Raw genomic sequence first — 21931 nt, forward strand, 5'->3', positions numbered from 1 at the left:
TGCTGACTGCGATTCACCTAACTGGAGGCGGCCTATTGCAATGGTTTGATTCGGCAGGCTTAGTCTTGGCATCTTGTAACTCGTCTACGTCGAAATGGAAATGGGGCATCATTGCGAGCATTGTAGCTTTAAATGCCCATCAATACGCAATCTCCCTCCCTCCCCCCCCCCCCCCCCCCCCCCCCCCCCAGTTTCACGTGCATTCGCCAAAAACTGACCATTTCACGCCAATTTCCTGCAATTGTCGCACAACGTGCCACAACGTGCGTTAAATTTGTTTTATGATGCATTTGGGCATACTATCCCATTTTGGATTTAGAGACTCGACTTCGCCCCGTCCCTAAATCCATTTTTTTTTTAAATAAATCCTTATAGTTAACAAATAATCACAGTGATATTATCCCGTAATTAAAATTTGCTTAAAACAACGAGTAATACACATACTCCATAAAAATTGTAATACCCATGAAAAACGAAAACAATTACTACTAATACCCATGAAAAACGAAACAAATTACTACTAATACCCAAAAGAATGTGGGATGTGATAAACGTCATAATTGTGGGCATATTTGTAATGTGTTCATATGCTTTATCATATTCAGCATGTCGTGATGGATACTGGGGTCCGTTTTGCAAAGAGAGTTGTGGCAGGAATTGTAAAGAAGCTTCCTGTGAGAAACAGTCCGGGAATTGTCAATGTACGTATTTTTTGCTGTGGTAGAAAATGTGTTACATAAATACAAAAAAAACATATGGACCAAAACATTTGTTTACTAGCTGTGACTATATTACTGAGTTAATACACACATAGTTTAATTAACTGTTATAATGTGTCTGGAAGCTGACAAGAAAGACAGCCTAGAACACGCTCCTAGACACACACTATGGACGTGCATTACGCTCATTTCGATTGAAAGCCCATGGTCAAGTACATTTTGTAGAAAGGTATCATCATTCTGCCAAAGCGTTGCATACATATAGCATGGCGTCACTCGTTTTCGTTCTTGTAGTCCAGGAGCCAAATCCCAAATCCGAAGTGAACAGCGACATGGAATACAAATAAGGTTTCTTTGTTCGGAAATAATTTGTTTAAGGCTTCCACGTTTTGTTTATGTATCCATTTTGTAACCAAACAGAAATGTATCAGCAAGTGAGTGGTTGTGCTATGGGCAAATGTTATAGTCCACATTTTGCATCTATCTATGTCGCGGAATGGGAAGAGGCTGCTTTAAAGAAATCTAGTAAAGCACGTCTTTTGTACCTCAGTATCTCAACTATATAACTGTTATTTGGCCACATTTCAAATCAGAATTTTGTACCTTTTTGAGCTATTAAATCAACAGGATGACAGTATCAAACTTAATACCACAGTATCAGATAATTCACATGACGTTTCTGGATGTAACAATTTATAAAGGTACACCGTTTGAAACATCAGGTTACCTAGACTACAAAGTGGTTTGCAAAACCACATACACACACCATCTTCTCCACTGCAAATATTTTGACCCACGCCACTTCTTTAAAGGCATTGTTAAATCAAAGCTTATCAGATTCCACAGACATTCGATTAACAAACAAAATTGCAACGAGGCTCGTTCACGTTTATTTAGTGACTTAAAACATAGGGGATATTCAAAACATTTTGTTTTTTGTTTTTTTTAATTAAATCTAAAACTGTTCGAGAATTAGAAAATCCCTTTAGGGCAACTGAAGACTATAAACTATATGAACTTCAGCATACCCAACCACCCCAAATAAGCACTGGCTCCTCTACTATTTATAACAAAACCAGGTGCAGACTTCACAATTTACTTAAAACGCAGCCATCTTCCAAAAGTCAACAGACCAAAACTGAATATCAAATTCGGACAGACATGAACTGTGAATAAAACATGTAGTATATCTGATCACCTGTAATTTGTATTTAAAAAAGAACAGTATGTAGGACAAACGCAAAACCAACTGAGAATTAGAACAGTTTGTCACAAATATGATATTCGACATGGAGTTGACACCATGTCGCTAATCACTTCAATCTACCTGACCATTCATTGCATGAAACTTTTGAAATAATTCAAATTGAACAGCCCCCGATGCTTGGTTCAAAAGACTTGAACGAGAGGCCTTCTGGATCCGTACATTACAGACAAGAAAACCATTTGGAATCAATGTGGTATTTGGTAAAACCGTAGAAAGTAACAAAATAAGTGTTCCAATATGTATAATCGACGTAGCGTTGATACTGGTACAGTTACGAAGGAGAAATATTTTAATTTCAAGTTATGAACAATACTATTACAGCACGTCCGGTTGTTACAAACAGAAAAAAATCCAAGTCTCAAGGATATCTAACTCTACACGCGACTACCCGCCGCCTAAGCCTGTGTGTAAGCATCTAACCCAGTTCATTTCTCAGTGGTTGGTTGGTTTGTTTTCCCTTTTCCTAACAATGTTCTAAAACCAAATACATCGTATTCGGATGATAAAAGAACATAGTACTAGCCAAACAAATTAAACACAAGAGTGCCAGAAAAGCAGTTATATTTTGTATATCACAACGGTGTTTAAAAACTAGGGTATGTCCCTTTAATGTGTGTGTGACATGGTGTCAAAATATGAATTCGATAAAGTAAATGTGCTCTGTATGTACTAAACGTAGATTGGCCAAACATTTCTGAACAAAGTGTGAATGCAGTGTTTTGTTAAAACACAAACAGAGTTACCAATTGGGTGCAGTTCAGTCATTTGATGGGTTTTAGTTTAACTGCTTAAAACTAAGAAGCATTTCAAGAGATTTATTAAAGCAATGCATGTCCCCATACTGGGCGCAACGAATTTTCTGATCTCCATAATTTTGTAAACAATGGGTAAATTGCCTTGAAAGTCAAACTTTATCTGTATAAGAAAACAATAACGTTATATACACACTTTCAGCTCAGTATATTGAGGGATTATAGAACAAGTTTTAAAAAACCCGTTCCATATTTCCTAAGCTACAGGGCCATAACTGTCAAACATTTGTAAATCACAATGAAAGTTAACATGATGTGTAACAGTAAAATGTACAGCTGCACACAACATTCGGCTCAATATTTCGAGGCTCTGTGCGAAAAATAAATGTCTGGAAAACTATAGGTGGGACAAATGGAGGGCAGACAGACAGAAGTATGGGAAGGAAACCTATAGTCTCCGGTTGGACCTCTAAGGGACTAAACTATTTCCCTCATCTATATTGTGCCAGTGCATTATGTGCTCCAGTCTGTGGTAACGCTGTGACTATTGTACTGTGATTCGTGTGGCAAAGAGAACGGATCTTACCAGGGCAAGTTTTGTGTTACATACATGTATCCATGCATGCAAGTACACATACACACATGCACGCAAACAGTCGCAGACGCACACAGATATGCATGCAATGCATACGTACATGTACATACATGCATGCATGCATGCATGCATGCATACATACATACATACATACATACATACATACATACATACATACATACATACATACATACATACATACAATAATGACTCGATAACACCAATGAAAATATGTAGCGGGTTTTCTTTCTAAGACTTTACATCAAAATTACCAAATGTTTGGTACCAATAACCTATGATTACGAAAGCAATGCGTTCTAGTGGTATCGGTACACAAACACATTTCATCTAGACTCCAGGTACGACTGATCCATTGAATCCCAGCAACGGCTAGTGACAATTTGTGAGGCCAGAAATGATTAAATTACCTCTTGCGCCAGTGGGATATTATCCCTATATGTAAAGCTCTATCCTAACCGGCAGCGAGCGACGCGAGTGATGCGAGCGATTATTTTTGAAATCATTGATTTCCATTGCCACATCTTAACTGCATGTGCGCGACGGAACATATTTATATGTCGCGTCGCACACCAGACGCGATCATAACGACAGTCTTCTTTTTTTAAATTGTTATCAACAGTTGAAACCGGCAAGTAAAAAATGTTTGGTAAAGCTGTGTCCTAAGCGGATTTGTTTTAGAAACAGTTGATTTCAATTGCTGCATCCTAACCGTATATCGATAGGAATTGTTTCTATGTTTTTTGTCGTGCAACACGAGCGACAAACATATATTAACTAATCAAACAACTTTTACTTGGCGGTTACAACTGTTGATATCAATTTTAAAAAGAAGACTGTCGTTATGGTCGCGTCTGGTTAGGATAGAAATATTCACATGGGATAACCGCATTAGTATTAATCAATGTGAATGTCCGTATTTCTAAGCAGTACATTTATATTTTAATAGAGCTTATCGGCAGTTGGTTTAGTATAAATATATTTTGAATCGATGCACTAAGGATAAGTTGTGTAATTCGGCTGATAATAAAATCACAAAGTTAGGCATGATGAAGGTAATTTCGATGCGATGATGTAGGTAACTCTTTAGTCAGTTTCAGATGGGATGTGGGTATCTGATAAAAGGGATGCGGGTAACTACAATGATGAGCGTAACTGTAGGATGAGAGTAACTGGTGTAGTTGTCTCCTCATAATTAATCATATTTTTCAGATATTACATGCGCTATTTGTGCGATACATCATCCGCCCGAGCCAATATTATTTTAACACATACCATCAAAATGCACACTGCGTCTATTCAGATATTACGTAACGCTCAAGAGGGTGGTTGGGTGGAGGTATAAATGTTATGTGGCGTTAGAGGGTGTGTGTGTATTTAACAGCGTTATGTAACGCACTGTTTTTATTATTACTTTTTTTCATAAACGCTCTGTCATAGCGACAGTGTTTAACGTAGGCTTAGTTATAGCCAGACGTATACACTCAATAAGGATTATTAATCGGGATGAAATGGGTATCTGCGCTTTCCCAAATTGCAGTGTCTGGTTACCATATAATAATGTCATGCACAAATATGAAATACAAGTTCAACTGCAGTTTTAAAAAATTCGTGTGTGTTCGCTATGAACGGAGAACGTCAAAAGTATACGCTCGATTCGTCGGCTGTGCGGCCATTGCTCGGCAAACCACAAACAACAGCCTGTTGTCAATTTCAGTTAACAGGTGCGTTTGCCGATTTCAAATTGTAGGGTTCGTCTCAAAAAATTAAATGAGAATTATTGCGCTGTACAAAAACGTTCGGTTGAGGATACGTACTATTCTTTCGTTAAAACCGGTTTTGATTTTGACAACGTACTATCGACAATCGTACCTTCCTATTTAAGAATTAATATTTTATAAAGTGTTAGTAGAACTTTCAAAGTTTAGTTTGTATAACACATTGATCATGTATATATTTTTAATAAAATATACTAATGTAGAAAATGACCGTTTTCACTTTTTAATTTTACGTGTGGTAAAATCGACAAATTCAAATAAATATTATTCGTTTGGAAAGGGTAAAGTTAGTTTGTTTTGTTTAACGGCATCAGTGTTAGATGGTATTGGGGGGGTCGAAACCCTTCCCTGACCAAGATTAAAAAAAATATATATATATATTTTCTGGGGGAGCATGACCCTATATAAACTTCGCTCAACGCAGTCTATAACCCCCAAACCCGCTGAAATCCCGGTACACGCGCCTTGGAAACCCGCTACATTTAAAAAAACAAACAAAAAAAGCTTTATTTTTTATTTTTAGCAAGGGATCATTTATATGTACCATCCCACAGACAGGATATCACATACCATGGCATTTTATATACCAGCCATGACGCACTGGCTGGAACAATCCCGCCGATGGGGATCGATCCTAAGCCGCCGCGCATTAAACAAAAATACCACATTTTTATGTCTAAGTAATGAATAGAAATAACATAGTCTTCATAAATGTTACGAATATCGAACATACCGTCCTCTGCCTCTACCCATAGAGCGTTACGTAACTATTAACACCCCCTTGCATGTAACGCGTATGCCAACCGCTGGTCACTGTCAAAATTTTAAGACAAATCCCCCACCGACCCCTGGAAAGGTATTGTACCATACCTCTATGGATATAAATATATGTTGGAGGTATAAGACGACCCCTCAATCAAGACAGTTACATTTGTTCAAAATCACGCGAGAAGCTCAGCGCCTGCGCAAATCGCATAAATTCTCAGTTCTACTGGCGTCCCACTAATTGAAGAAAAATAAACTGGCCATTAGTTTTGCAGTTGACCTAGATAATGTAGATAAGCGAGCATTGCGAAACTATAGCGACGTGGTGGGCCTTTTATGTACCAAACAGAACTGGATCATCTATTCTAAATGCTTACATAATAAAAATAGTCCAGACACTGCAGCTTTAAAATTACATTAAATCCATCGCTGACTTGTTTGTGAATGGAAGGGGGGGGGGGGGGGGGGGGGGGGGGGGGGTCCAAACGGTACGTAATATTTTTGGGGCGTATGGTCAAACATTACGGAGCGTTACATAGAGAAAGCTAAACGAGTTCCCGTGTTTATATTACGAGTTTAGTTTTAATCAAACATTACGAGTTGTAATATAAACGGTCTCACACGGGCACGAGTGTAGTATTTCATTTATTACACCGCACATCAATGAACAAAAATGACGTCATGTGGCTACTTCACTTAGCTATTTAGCCTATCGATGAAACTGTGCATTCCTACGCCACACATCTATGAATGAAGTTTGCACAAACAATATTATAAACATGTTCAAGGCTAAACTAAATTATTAAAATATATATTTTGTTAAATTATGCTGCTAACATTAGTTATATACAGCAAGTATTTTTCCGATTTAAAAATATGAATCGAAAGAACCATGTGCACACTTTTTGGATAACATCCATGCGGAGTTGTACTGTGTGACACCTCTGCTCACGTGATCGGATGTCATAACCTCTCAAAAGATGTATTTTCACATGTGAAGAGACGATAAATATCACGTGGGTATCTCTTCCACCGCGATGTACTAAAGAGGGGTGGTGGAGGGTGCCTAATTGTTACATAATAGCGTTATGTAATATTTGAACGGCCACATTGTGAATAACATGGGGGGGGGGGGGGGCGGAAAGTGTTGCCTTCGGTTTGATAACAAACACTGCGGCACCAAGGCAAACATTTCCTTCAAAAGAGGGGCAAGAAGGCAACTTACTTTTTCAGACATAAGTGATTTCACCTCTAGCCTATGCAATTTGTTGGTTACGGATGCCTTCATACGTGTGTGGTTGTCATGCATTTGTACTGACTGAACAGTAGCTCGAATGTCTTCTGGTCCTAGTCCACGGTCACGGCCAAACTCACGCTTTTCTTTTCAACAGCTAATAACTATATCAAATAGAAACACTAAGTTTAGTTAAAGCACTCATACCTAAAGACATTGAACAGCATCGCACATTTGGCTGCTGCAGAGCTAAGCTCTATTATTTTATTGTTTTATTATTATTTGTTTTATTCTCCCTTGCCGGGGCATTTCGATGTTCAACAACAAAATATATAACTATTAGGAGTATATTTTAATGTTGGTATAATCTGACATTAAATTTCCATTTGGGGTAATTGTCCTTTCATCTTTCAGAGTTTGGGTAATATGTCGGACTATTTCAATCTTGAAAGTTAATGCAAGAATACTATAAATACATAAATCTACATTATATTATTACAGAATAGACTATGACATTACCGTCGAGTCATTTCGTCTTATATTCAAATTAAAGTAATCAATCATCCAATGTTTAATTATTTGTGACTTGAACGGCATTCTGCATCGAACAGTTACCCTCATCCAACCGCAATAGATACCCACACCCTCATGATGTTGACACTTTCAGTTACCAACATCACACTCAATTTTTGATGCCCGTTATCTAAATCCCAAATACTATTTTTCAAAAACGAATGCTTCAAGAGTGCATATTTTATATATTTAATGAACATTTCAAAAATACCCGTTAAGAATGGAAATTTACATTGATTAATACTCATCATGAGCGTCCTCCGCCATATTGGATGCGAGTAACTACAGTTACCCGCATGCGGTTATCCATTGTGAATATTGTCGCGTCGCACGCGTCCGGTTAGGATGCAGCTTTAGTTAATATGTGTTTGTTGTTCGTGTCGTGCGACAAAAATTAAAAACAATTCCTATCGGTATTGTGTCGCGCGCTAGACTACATCAATCTTTCGCGCCGTACGCGTGCGCATAGGATGCAGCAATTGAAAAATCGCTTGCGTCGCACGTGTCCGGTTAGGATGCAGCTTTAGGATACAGCAATTGAAATCAATGATTTCAAAAATAATCGCTCACATCGCTAGCGTCGCTCGCGGCCGGTTAGGATACAGCTAAATAGTCAAACCCTGCATACATACACTATTTAGATATTCATATATATCACGCTCAACACGCATGAATATTGTCATGCCATTTGCGATCTTGCGTTTTAAGATAGCATTATGATAGATGTGACAACGTTTTACTTACATAATTATGTGACATTTAGTAACACATTATTTTATTTTTAAGCCTGTGCTAATGGATATTGGGGTTCGTCTTGTTCTAAGCAGTGTGGCACAACTTGTAAAGGCTATATATGTGACAAAGAGACAGGAACCTGTCAGGGTACATTTTTTATTTTTATTACATCGATCATATATTTCTGAAACAGCTATTCTTGCAGCACCAAATTTAATCATGTTATGCATGTTCTGTTTTAAACGTTTATAACCTAAATAAAAGGTATGATATGGTTCAGCTATTTTAGCATATAATTATTATCTCTACAATGTAGTCTTTGTATGGAATGGAGCGATGTAGCTTTTACATCCAGCATGTGTTGTTAAATATTGTCGATCGTCATTCAATGAGGCGTGTGTCAGTAATTGTAGATAAGCTTTCAGTAACAAATAGATGGAACTGCCAATATTCGTATTTGTTAGTGTTAAAGTAAAAACGCTCGATAAATACTAAAGTTTGACTGATACAAATATTTCTGAACAATTTGTGAATGCACTAGTTTGTTAAAATACACAAAACAACATTATTAGTTAGGTGCAATTTTGTCGTCTGGTGTGTTTCCTTTTAATATGTAAAGCTAACAAACATACATACATACACACATACATACATACATACATACAGATATACATACATATATACATACATACATACACAGATGCATACATACATACAGATATACATACATATATACATACATACATACACACATGCATACATACATGCACACATACATTATATACATACATACACACACACATACATACAATACATACATATATAGATATATAGGAGAGATAGAAGAGAGAGAGGAGAGAGAGAGTTGGGGAGACGGGGGAGGATAGAGAGAGAGAGAGAGAGAGAGAGAGAGAGAGAGAGAGAGAGAGAGAGAGAGAGAGAGATGAGGAGAGAGAGAGAGAGAGAGGGATGGGAGAGAGGGAGAGAGGAGAGAGAGAGAGAGAGAGAGAAGGGAGAGAGAGAGACAGACAGACAGACAGACAGACAGACAGACAGACAGACAGACAGAGAGAGAGAGAGAGAGAGAGAGAGAGAGAGAGAGAGAGAGAGAGAGTCTGAACTTATTATAAATATCTAAATGTATAGTCTGAACTTATTTTACACCAGTGCGATTATTTAAATGCAATAAAACAAATTAAAACAAAAACCGACATATTTTTTCTTTCATATCTCCCCTCCAAAAAGGCCCCCACAAAATCAAAGAAACAACAAAACAAAATGATGTATGCATGTATGTATATAATAGTAATACTAATACCACAAAAACATATTATGTTATCTTACATACTCTTACCACAATAGTAAAAGATGCAGGACCAATTTTGTTTAGGTATTCTGTTGTAAGATACACACAATACTTTGAAGGCATAGGACAATTATGTATAATAATGTATACCAGGTGGTTTCATAACAATGAATGCATGAATGAATGAATGAATGTTTAACGACATCCCAACACGAAAAATACATCGACTATTGGGTGTCAAACTGTGGTAATGGAAAAACAATGTGTTGATCAATATCAATGTAAAAATGCAATATTCAAATAAAACACAGAGTAAAGAACTGTGCAAAAATACAAATAGATCAAATAGATCAACTTCAAATTTAGAGTAAAAGTCAATATCACGTAAATATTGTAAGATAATTTTCGGATGGAATCGAAATGATTCCATCACATTTCTTTGTCCAAATAAATCTTTTCGATTTGCTGAAAAAAATGCTTACACTTCACCAAAATGTGTCGCACCGTCATAAAACACTGACAGTGCTCACACTGAGGTGGATGATCTTTCTTCAATCTCAATCATGTTGCCAAGTCGAAAAGATAAAGTTGTTAATACTATATTTATAATTAGTATACGGTACATCAACCCAAGGCTTTAATGACTGCTCAAACTTCAGCAGTAAAGATCGATGCTGAGTCAGGCAATCTCATTGGAAGTATTGTGTCTGATGGAAAATCCAATGTGGTAAAACAAAATATGAAGGAGTTTCCAATGTGTCAGTTAAATCAATGTTGGAAAGCAACAAAAAAACCCCGCTGAATGCGAAGACCAAATGTACGAATAGCAGTTGGCCTTGCATCACACACTGCATCATGTGTAGGATGTTTCGGTAAAGATTTAATCTTGGTAGCATACTGCAGAGAAAGCTTTGCACATCTAGCACCCAAACAAGGTTCTTGTTCATCAACGTACAAGCTTTCTACAGGAGATAGTCTAAATACACCAAGACAAAGCCTAAGTCCCTGGTTGTGTATAGGATCTAGCATCTGCTAGTAAGACTTGCGTGCCGACCCATACACAATGCATCAAGTTTAGACATCACAAGAGGTCTATACAGATTGAGTATAACCTTTCGGTCTGCTCCCCATTCCGTATTACCAATAACTTTTAAAATATCGAGGGCTTTTAAGCCCTTCCTTTTAACATATTTAAGATAGGGCACAAAATATAGCTTCCTGTGAAAGATAACCCCCAAAAATTTGGTCTCCTCCACAAATGGAATTGGATTTTTCTCCAGAAACAACTGTGGATCTAAGTGGAAACATCTTTTCTGGCAGATATGCATACAAACCGTTTTTGACTTTGAGAATCTAAAGCCATTGTCAGTTGCCCATTGATGAAGTTTATTCAAACAAAGCTGCAACTTACGTTCAATGATACTCATATTGGACGATCTATAACACATCTGAAAATCATCGACATATAACGAGCAATCCACACCAGGTGTTAAACACTGGGTGATGCTGTTAATTTTCACAGAAAATAAAGTTACAGACAGGATACTACCTTGAGGTACACACATCTCTTGTGGGTGATGCCGGACAAAGTCGACCCCACCCGGACTTTAAAAGATCTATGTCTTAAAAATTGAGATATAAAAACAGGAAGACGCCCTCTAAGGCCCATGCCATGGAGGTCGTTTAAAATCCCACACTTCCACGTGGTATCGTAAGCTTTCTCCAAATAAAAAACACTGAAACCAAGTGCTGATTATGGATGAAACCTTCCCTACAAAACGTTTCAAATCTAACAAGATGATCAACCGTGCTACGTCTAGATCGGAACCCACATTGCACGTTAGTAAGCAATTTATGGGATTCAAGATACTAGACAAGTCTACGATTGATCATTCGTTCCATGGTATAACAAATGCAACTTGTCAAAGCGATAGGGCTATAGCTAGTAGGATTAGTTGGATCCTTACCAGGCTTGGGAATAGGAATGATAATAGCTTTCCTCCAATCAGAAGGAAAGTTTCCACAAATCCAGATGTTATTAAAAATATTCAAAATAACCATCAACGATGATTCAGGTAAATGTTTTAATAACTGATAATGAATTTCATCTGGTCCTACTGAAGTATCATGGGCTCTACGAAGAGCATCCTGCAATTCCTCCATAGAGAAACGCCTGTTGTACACTTCAGCATTTTCAGATGAAAAATTAATGGACTGCTTTTCAGCTTTAGTTCTGACAGATGTGAAAGCATCTGTACTGAAAGCAGAAGATGAATTAAGAGAAAAGTTGTCTGCCAATGCATTGGCAATGTCACGATGAGACATGACATCCGTGTCATTGACAAACAAATTATGAACTGTGTTACTGGATTCTTTACCTTTGATTTTACGGATCCTATTCCAAACAGATTTCACTGATGTTTGTGATTTCAACTTGGAGACAAAAGTTCTCCAAGATGTGTCCCTACTCTGTCTAATCTCTCTGTGAGCCTTAGCCCTAGCAATACGAAATGGATCCAGGTTATCCCCAGTACGTTCACGTTTGAACCTCTCAAGGAGCCTGTTTCGCTCTTTGAATGCATCTTTGCACGTGTCATTAAACCATGGTTTATTGAAACGCTTTGACACTGCCAAAGTCTTAGGAATACTTTCATCTGCAATGTCCTTCAAGATGGAAGTGAACAAAGACATGGGATCAGCAGCATCAGTAATGGCAAATCGTTGCAGTCAAGTGCTGCATAGATGCTGAAACTGACCCCGATTTGCCTTCGCCAACTTCCATCTCTGAACCCTTTCAAGCGATGGTGGTCCATCATTCTCTAAAATAATGGGAAAGTGGTGACTACCGCAAGGGTCTGAACCAACCTTCCAGGAGAAATCAAGAACAAGTGAAGGACTACAAAGGGTTAAATATATAGAAGTGAAAGAACCACTTGCAGAATGAAAATATGTATTATCATTTAATAAAATCAAGTCATTTTTGAGAATTAAGTCTTCTAATTGTTTAACTCTAATACTTACATCCTCGCAACCCCACAAAGTGTGGTGACCATTAAAATATCCCATAACAATGAAGGGAGAAGGTAGCTGGTCAAGAAGACCTTGAAGATCCCTAGGATTAAAATTAAAATGATTACGAGGTGGCAAGTAAACTGAGCACAGAGTAATAGTTTTACGAGTTGTAACCTTTACCGCCACAGCTTGTAAATTGGTAGTTAATGTTACTGAACTCTGAGGAATGTTTTAATTAACAAGAATGGAAACACCCCCAGATGCTCTATTTTCAGTTTCTTGAAATTTATGATAGAGGTTAAATCCTCTCATGATAATATGATCAGTGTCCTTCAAGAAAGTTGCTTAAAGACACACTGAAATAGGATTATGTTTTTGAATTAAAAAACTTAATTCATCAAAATTGGGCCTAAGCCCACGGCAGTTCCACTGAATGACTGAACTAGTCATTAGGAGGAAGTACGGGAGTTAGCATTACTTTTTCCTTTGATGTTGATCGAGAACAACGTTGAGATGAAACATCCATCTCATCAGTCATATTAACAAGCAAGGCATCAAAGGAATTGCTAACTGGAACAGTTTGCATTTTGATCTTTTTCAACCGCCCCGAAGAGCGATCTTTTCGGGATGATGCTTTGTCTTCTCGCTGGCTTATAGGTCTAATTAACGAGCTACTCTCGACTCACTAAATTCCAAACCTATACGTAGCTACCTTATTTTATTTTTTAGAACGACCGTTCAAAAATGCGCCTAATATCCATCACCTAAAATGTGCACTCATTCCCTTTGGCATTTTTTTTATTTTTTTGGCTATTATCAAAATTCCAAATTTCATAGCACCACCATACCTTCCGCCTGCTACCGAAGCCCACGGCAGGCTACAATACCTTGCTCTGAATGTGCACGTTAAATCTATGACCTGACCTGCTGGCTTAGTTTTACACCCACGACAGTCTTTCATAATTCGCTATTACAAAATAAGATAAAAATGGTTTTGCTTGGTGACACGTATCATTTGCATATAATAAAGTTCAAACTATGTTTTCGTAATATTTCAAACAATGGAACAAGGCATCTACAACAAAATAGTTTGCTGGTTGACATCATTTGTATATACCAAAGTTCAAATTATGTTTTCGTAATATTTGAACCAATAGAAAAATCCATCTAATTACACATGCACACTTATTCACAATAGTTCCCTTAAGATATTTACAGCACGATACGTCTGTTAAAAGTCATACAATGTGCGGAACTGTAGTTAGTGTGGTAGGGTGTCAACTACTCCCTATCCATAAATTCCCCAAATTTAAAACAAAAAAAACATTAAATATTATTACTAGTTCTACATATCATCAGAGGTTGGTTTTTTTTAGACGATCTAAATATAGTTGTTTTGTGTTTTATTTTGTTTCGGAAATAGCAGTTTAGTACTTAATGCTCCATACTATTCCCATCCCGAGAAGTATAAACTATGTCCCAGAGTTATAATGTATTCTGATACCACTACAGCCCTAATAAACTACCTCAAGCTGCACTTGCACGTACGACACGAACAACTGAAATAGACAGTTTCACTGCTCCCGAACAGAATGTGAGGCTCATGACATCTGGTCCACGTTATTTTCGTTTTACTATTTACTACTTTCTAGTTATTAATTTTATTTGTCATAGAACTAATAATATAATATAATAATTCACTCGAACGTAAGTGGTGTATGTTAGTTATACCCTCACTTACTCGGTGTATCGGTGAATATCCCTATAGTTTTGGTCGTGGGGCCTCTGATACACCTCGTAAAGTGTGGATATAACTATTACATGTACCTGTTTTAGCGATGTTTTGCAATGTATACGTTTGATGTGTTATTCAACTTGTACTGTCGGATAATGTAAGCTATTTTGTAACATTGATCGATATTGGGGTTCGAATTGCACGAAGAGGTGTAACAATAAATGTGGAGGAATGACATGTGACAAACAAACAGGAAGTTGTATGTTTTGGTTGCGTTTATGTGAATACATTAAGAATTTAGGAAAATTGTATATAACATGGTGTTTCGTGATTGATGTGTAAAACCAATTTATCGTTTCCACAGACCAGTCGTTGACATAAATATCACATTCGAGAAACAAAACATAATACAGCTTCTATATATATATGCATATACCACATACAAGTACATACATGTATACACACCAGACACAACACACATACATATTGCTAACATTTGGTATCCTATTTCTGACCTGTAACCAAACACAACCTGCAAACTATTCAAATTAACAGACTCAATTTTCCTTCGTAATCCTTTACTTTGTGAACCATCTAATCTTACAACATCAAATTCAACCGTGGTTTGTATTGTTTTGCACATTCTGTTCCACAGGTTTAGAATATTAAACAAAATGAATGATCTGACCTGACAGTTTATATATGTCATAATTAAGCTATATTGACGTGTAACCTAGGCTACATACTTATGTTGCATTTTGAAATGCATCTATTTATTTCCTAGCCTGTGAAAAGACAAATTGGGGTTGATCACCCAAACCTGAAAATAGGACTAGTTGAACAAACTGTAGGGACGATTAATGTGACAAACAGAACGGGAGATATTAGTGCACGCATTATTGTAAATATTCTTTACAACCTCAAATTCAATCACATTTTGCGCATTCTGTTTATAACCCAAGTAAGAAGTACGGTATGGTCTAGCCATTTTAGCTTATCACTAGAGAGGTTTTTCAACCACACTATTATTGTTACGGATACCGATAGCTAATCACAATAGGCCGAATGTACAGAACCTGTTTATGCCTTACGTACATGCAACTAAATACATTTGCAAGCTTAAACACCAGTCTTAAAAAATGGTTTTCGTAATTTTGGTCCAATATGATTCGGCAACTGTACTAATCGTTCAGCTAGTTTCGTAGATTATTATTACATAAAGCTGTGACCTATTACTATCCGTAAAGGTGTGTTTGCGAAACCTCTCTATTATTATACTATTACTGTTTGTATAATGTTTGTATAAACGTAACCTATATAATTACGAGGTGATATGTTGTAACGCATCTATGGAATTTTATATATAGATTGTACTGGTAAATATTGGGGACCGTCTTGCACCAAGCCGTGTAGCGTACATTGTAGAGGATCCTCCTGTGAAAAACAAACCGGGAAATGCCAGTGTACGTATCGGTTATTTACACAGACAAAGTTGTGTATAAATATCATATACAGAACATTATGCAAGTACGCCATAAGGTATATGTATATGTATGTATATGTATATGTATGAATATCTGGGTATATGTATATTTCCAGTGTATAAAAGTCCCTACAACAAACTAGTATTTTAGCAGACGACAGTGATTATATTGAATGTATTATACTGGCATAATCGTTAATGTACCTGTTTATTTGATGTTTTGCAATGTATTAGTTTGCTTATTTGTTTGTTCACCATGCACTGCTGGATAATGCCGGTTAGTTCGCAAAAATACGTGTAGCATCACAAGTAAATACATGTTTTTCTTTCTTCTTCCAGCCTGTGCTGATGGATATTGGGGTGTGCATTGCACACACAGCTGTAACAAGAATTGTGGAGAAACAACCTGTGACAAAGAAACTGGAAGTTGTACCTGTATGTTTTGGCTACGTTTATGTGACTGTCTCGTGAATACTGTCCTAGAATTTTCCAAAACTATATATATATATATATACCCATATTCTTAAAGTAGTAATACTATCAGCGTTGTTTATCAGTGTCTTATTTTGCAAATGTATAAAACAAATCCTTGCGAGAAACGATAATTTTAGCAGACAGTGATTTTATTATTGTATTATATTGGTATATTTTATTATTGCATTATATTGGTATATTTTTTAATGCACCTGTTTTTGCAATGTTTTGCAATGTATACGTTTGATGTGTTATTCACCTTGTACTGTTGGATAATGTGGGTTGTTTTGCAATATCACGTGTAACATTATATGTAACAGAGCGTCAATTGCAGTTGATCCTGTGTTTCGTTTCTTTCCCAGCCTGTGATGATCGATATTGGGGTTCGAATTGCACGAAGAGGTGTAACAATAAATGTGGAGGAAAGACGTGTGACAAACAAACAGGAAGTTGTCGTTGTATGTTGTGTCTACGTTTATGTGAATACATTAGAAAATTAGGAAAATTGTATACAATATATAAACCATTTCATGGTGATTGGTGTGTAAGAGCAATTTATCTTTTCCACAGACCGCTCGTTGACATAAATATCATGTTCGAGAAACAAAATATAATACGGCGTCTATATACATATTGAGTTTTCCTTGGTAAGCCTTTACTTTGTCAGTCATCTACTCTTACAGCATGACATTCAACCTAGGTTTGCATTGTTTTGCATATTCTGTTCCACAAGTTTAGAATATTTAAAACATTAATGATCTGACCTGACAGTTTATATATGTCATAATTATGCTATATTGACGTGTAACCTAGGCTACATACTTTTGTTGCATTTTGAAATGCATCTATTTAATTTATTTCCTAGCCTGTGATAAGACATATTGGGGTTGGTCTTGGACTACGCCATGAATGGTCTATTACCCAGATCCGAAAATAGGACTAGTTGAACAAACTGTAGGGATGATTAATGTGACAAACAGAATGGGGAGATATTAGTGCACGCATTATTGTATATGTCCTTTACAACCTCAAATTCAATCACATTTTGCGCCTTTTGACATGTCACTATCCGTAAAGGTGTGGTTGCAAAACCGCTCTACTATTAATGTTTGTATAAAGTTAACCTACATAATTACGAGTTGATATGTTGTAACGCATCCATGCAATTTTATATTTTGATTGTGTTGGTAAATATTGGGGTCCGCCTTGTGCCAACAAGTGCAGCACAAATTGTAGAGGATCCTCCTGTGACAAGCAGACCGGAAATTGTCAGTGTACGTATTGGTTAATTATACAGCAAATGTGCATAAACATCAAATACAGAACATTGTGAATTACACCATAAGTTGTATTCATTACAGAATTCTGTCAAAACGTATATGTATATGTGTATAAGTATACGTATGAATAGCTGTGTTAATGTATATTTTCAGTGTATAACTATCCCTACAGCACAATAGTATTTTAGCAGACAGTGATTATGTTGGATGTATTATGTTGGCATAATTGTTAATTTACCTGTTTATTCGATGTTTTGCAATGCATTTGTTTGTTTGATTGTTCACCTTGTACTGTTGAATGATGCCGGTTAGTTCGCAAACATACGTGTAGCATCACATGTAAAAGTGCCTGGTTTACAGTATATACATGTCTTTCTTTTTTTTCTTCCAGCCTGTGCTGAACGATATTGGGGTTTGCATTGCACACACAGCTGTAACAAGAATTGTGGAGAAACAACCTGTGACAAAGAAACTGGAAGTTGTACCTGTATGTTTTGGCTACGTTTATGTGACTGTCTCGTGAATACTGTCCTAGAAGTTTCCAAAACTATCTGATTAGGTCGTTGCAATATTTCAACACTGGTCTAAATTGAAATCTCACATAGACAAAAAGTTGATATATTAAGTTACTTCAGACACTCTGTTTCTTCAATATTGATATGTCTACGCTGATATATCTGATACTCTCTATCGCGAGACAAGCAACATTTTCGAGCGTGTGTTGGAGATTACTGGATAAATTAAACAGATAACTTGTTGATTAAGCATTATTCTAACTCCCGAAAACACCTGAAGTCTAAGATTGCTTTGGTTGTGTCATCTAGAAGCTTAGATTTCCATCATGCTCAATGTACTTGTATCAAGTGTGTGTGTGGTTTTTGGGGGTGGGGGTGGGGTGGGGTGGGGGGGGGGGGGTCACAAATGAAAATTAACCGAATCTAGTCTATCGGAATTCACCTGTTATCTTTTGGATCCCCCCAGCTAGGGATAGTGTGAGTATGTCTTATCAAATTACTAATCACCTGGCACACAGACAATACTGAGCAAGATCCCCACCTGATTACAGCACTCTCAAACGTTCATTGCTCCACTGCACCTCATCTAACACCAGTACTTCACTGACCACCCACCCCATCTAACTCACGCACTAACAGTAGCACGGTACCTCGTCCGGGAGCATCTTTTGCTCACGCATTAAAGTCTCCCACCATACCAAATAGCACCTCATAGCGGGATACACATTTTCTGCTAACTAAATTCAAACATTTTTAGAACAATGTTTCGACCAAGTCTAAATGGCGCTTTCCTGATCTTTAGTAGAGGATAAACTTGACAATGGTTCAATGTGGCTTTTTCTGTGGTCACAAAATCCCACATTGTCAAGTTGGCACTCAAAATCACATTCTCGGAGAACTCCACCTGGTTACCTCCAGATTATTGAATTGGTCGTGGAATCATTAAATCTGAAAAAGGAATAATTGAACAAGTGGATGATATGATGGTTTATACAAATCATCAAAATATTTCTGTCATGAATGTGGTGCTCTCAACAAACAACGCAAAAACTACAAACGACAGTTTATTAAGTCAAAGTTCCACACATATCCTCTATTTTGCCTGACAATTGTGTAGGAGCACTTTATCCCAACACAACTACAATTGTAAAAATTATTCAATGTCTGAAAGACTAGAAACATATTAAAATTTAAGTAAAATAGCTAGAAGCCAAGCCTTAGTCATAAGCCCAAAAATGCTATCTACTTTCCACAATAGTCGAGCCAGTCAATACATGGACAAATATTAACACACGATTTTCGGCATGAAGTCGACACCCCGTTCGCCAATCATTTCAATCTAGCTGATCATTCATTAGATGAGACTTCTGAAACAATTTCAATTGAACAAAAAAAACACAGACCTCATAAGACGTCAACGACAGGGTTGTTCTGGATTCGTATATTACAGACAAAAACCCCAACGACATTTGAAATCGGAGTAGAATAGGGGAAACCCGTAGAAAGGTAGAGAAAACATCAAATATGTTAGTATTGACATGACTGACTGTCGCTTTAGTCTGTAACCCTCTAAACTAGTACATTTGTAAGTGGCTTGTTTGTTAGTTTTTCTAACAAATTTCTAAAAACAAATAAATTGTATTTGGCTAATAGGCAAAACCATAGTACCAACCTAACAAATGAAAACCCCAAATTACTGGAAAACAGTGATATCTGGAATATTGCAACAGCCAATTTAAAATTTAGCGTTTAGAAAACAAAACAAAAACCAATAAGCATTGGTTTATGTTTATGTAAGGATATCCAAATTGACGTCATTCACATTTATCGTTATTTCCATTAAAAAAGACATTGCGTCATATACTGTTATAATTGACGTCATTCACATGTATCGTTATTTCCATTAAAAAAGACATTGCGTCACATATTCTTATATAGGTTGAATATCGAGCAATGGTTCATTGGAATTAAAGTTGTCTAGACAGTTTAAAACAACACGTTGATGATGTCGAAACACATTCTTGTACACACACACACACACGTGTGTATGTATGTATGTATGTATGTATATATACATACATACATACATACATACAGACAGACAGACACACACACACACACACACACACGTTTATTTTGTCATTTTGCAAAAATAAAATAATAATAATGTGGGTTTTCTGGTCAAATGTTTTTTTTTTTTTTTTAAACTATCATCGATCCGTTTTAATACATTGTCATATCATTATATTTGTCACATAGAGTTTGCATAACGTGTGATTATCTAATTATGTGATATGTTGTAATATATACATTCAATTTATGTTTAAGCATGTGTTGCTGGATATTGGGGTCCGTCTTGCACTAATTTGTGTAGCACGACATGTAAAGGAGTTTCATGTAACAAACAGGATGGAAGGTGTTGGTGTACGTATTGGTTATTGTTACAGTAAAAGTAATGTTTGTGCAATTGTTTAGTACAATATAAGTTGTAGAAGCATCACGAGGTATCAGTGGGTGTTTTGTATCTTCTGTGTGCTAGATGCGCTGAGCTTATTAGATGAGTTATTATTTTGTTTAAATATGTTGACATTCTGATAATTTGTTTAAAAATATATTTATTTTATAGTTTTTGACATCCAGTAGCCGATGATTATAACATTAATGTGCTCGAGCGATGTTTTATTTTATATTTAAAATAGTGTCTTTTTTAGCTATACTAATTATGATGTGTCTATTTGATTGATAATGATAGTTGCTTGTAATGCGTTTATTGCTCCAGCATTACTTTGGATGAATGTAACGGTTGAAGATAAAAATGGGGTATAATAGAATTTGACTTAGTCCACGCAGGGTATACGAGCATCCATATATTCCTTCTTCGTCTCATCTGCCTCCTTGCCTACCAGCATGTCTTTCCTACATATGTAACTAATTACATACGGCACTAACTAGAAACACACTTACATCTTCAAAGCAAAAAATAGTATGTGTGTGCTATTTTGAAAACTACATATGCCAAGGGAATGGATGAATGAATGAATGTTTAACGACACTCCAGCACAAACATACACATCAACACCCCAACACAAGCATACACATCAACTATTGTATGTTAAACAAAGGTAATATGACTGAAATAAGAGTCTAACTGGTTTGGCATCAAGTGTGTATCATCTAAACTACTTAATTATACAACACTTCGCAGGCTATACATGTTTTCTTTTCTTTTCCAGCCTGTGCTGATGGACATTGGGGTTCGCGCTGCACGAATAATTGTCCCAATAATTGTGGAGGACCTACCTGTGATAAAGAAACCGGAAGTTGTCGTACGTATTGGTTACGTCTATGTACATCTGTGCTAGCTTTTCCTGCAACTATCTGATTTGATTAGTTCGTTGAAATGCAGACAGATAATAAAACAATGTTTCCAAATGTCTTAGACTAATTATCTCTTGAACACTTTTTTCTAGCTTGTGCCGATGCATACTGGGTTACAATTGCGAATTTAGCTTTGACAATTGCAGTGAAGGTTCTAAACATAATGGAAGTTGTCAGTGTCAGACTGGATGTGCATGATGTAATGAGCACGTTGTGCATGATGTAATGAGCACGTTCCCTACATGTTAACACCCCTTCCAAACGTTCTGACCGTACGGCAATACCGTCCATTGCCAAATTATCTACTACACC

The 21931-nt window shown here is 36.7% G+C and overlaps 1 protein-coding gene across 1 annotated transcript in view; it reads left to right on the forward strand.

Annotated features, from left to right (window-relative positions):
- Nucleotides 1-605: 605 nt before the first annotated feature.
- LOC121392656 (multiple epidermal growth factor-like domains protein 6) overlaps nt 606-21931 on the forward strand; it is a gene marked incomplete at its 5' end in the record, with an annotated part of 36672 nt that continues 15346 nt past the window's right edge. Inside the window, 6 exons of the mRNA XM_041523776.1 lie at nt 606-701; nt 16312-16407; nt 16809-16904; nt 18118-18213; nt 20570-20665; nt 21475-21567. Coding sequence (XP_041379710.1) covers nt 606-701; nt 16312-16407; nt 16809-16904; nt 18118-18213; nt 20570-20665; nt 21475-21567 — 573 coding nt within the window. The remainder of the gene's footprint in view (nt 702-16311; nt 16408-16808; nt 16905-18117; nt 18214-20569; nt 20666-21474; nt 21568-21931) is intronic.

The sequence above is a fragment of the Gigantopelta aegis genome, unplaced genomic scaffold, assembly GCF_016097555.1.
Source record: "Gigantopelta aegis isolate Gae_Host unplaced genomic scaffold, Gae_host_genome ctg4255_pilon_pilon:::fragment_2, whole genome shotgun sequence".
NCBI lineage: Eukaryota > Metazoa > Mollusca > Gastropoda > Neomphalida > Peltospiridae > Gigantopelta > Gigantopelta aegis.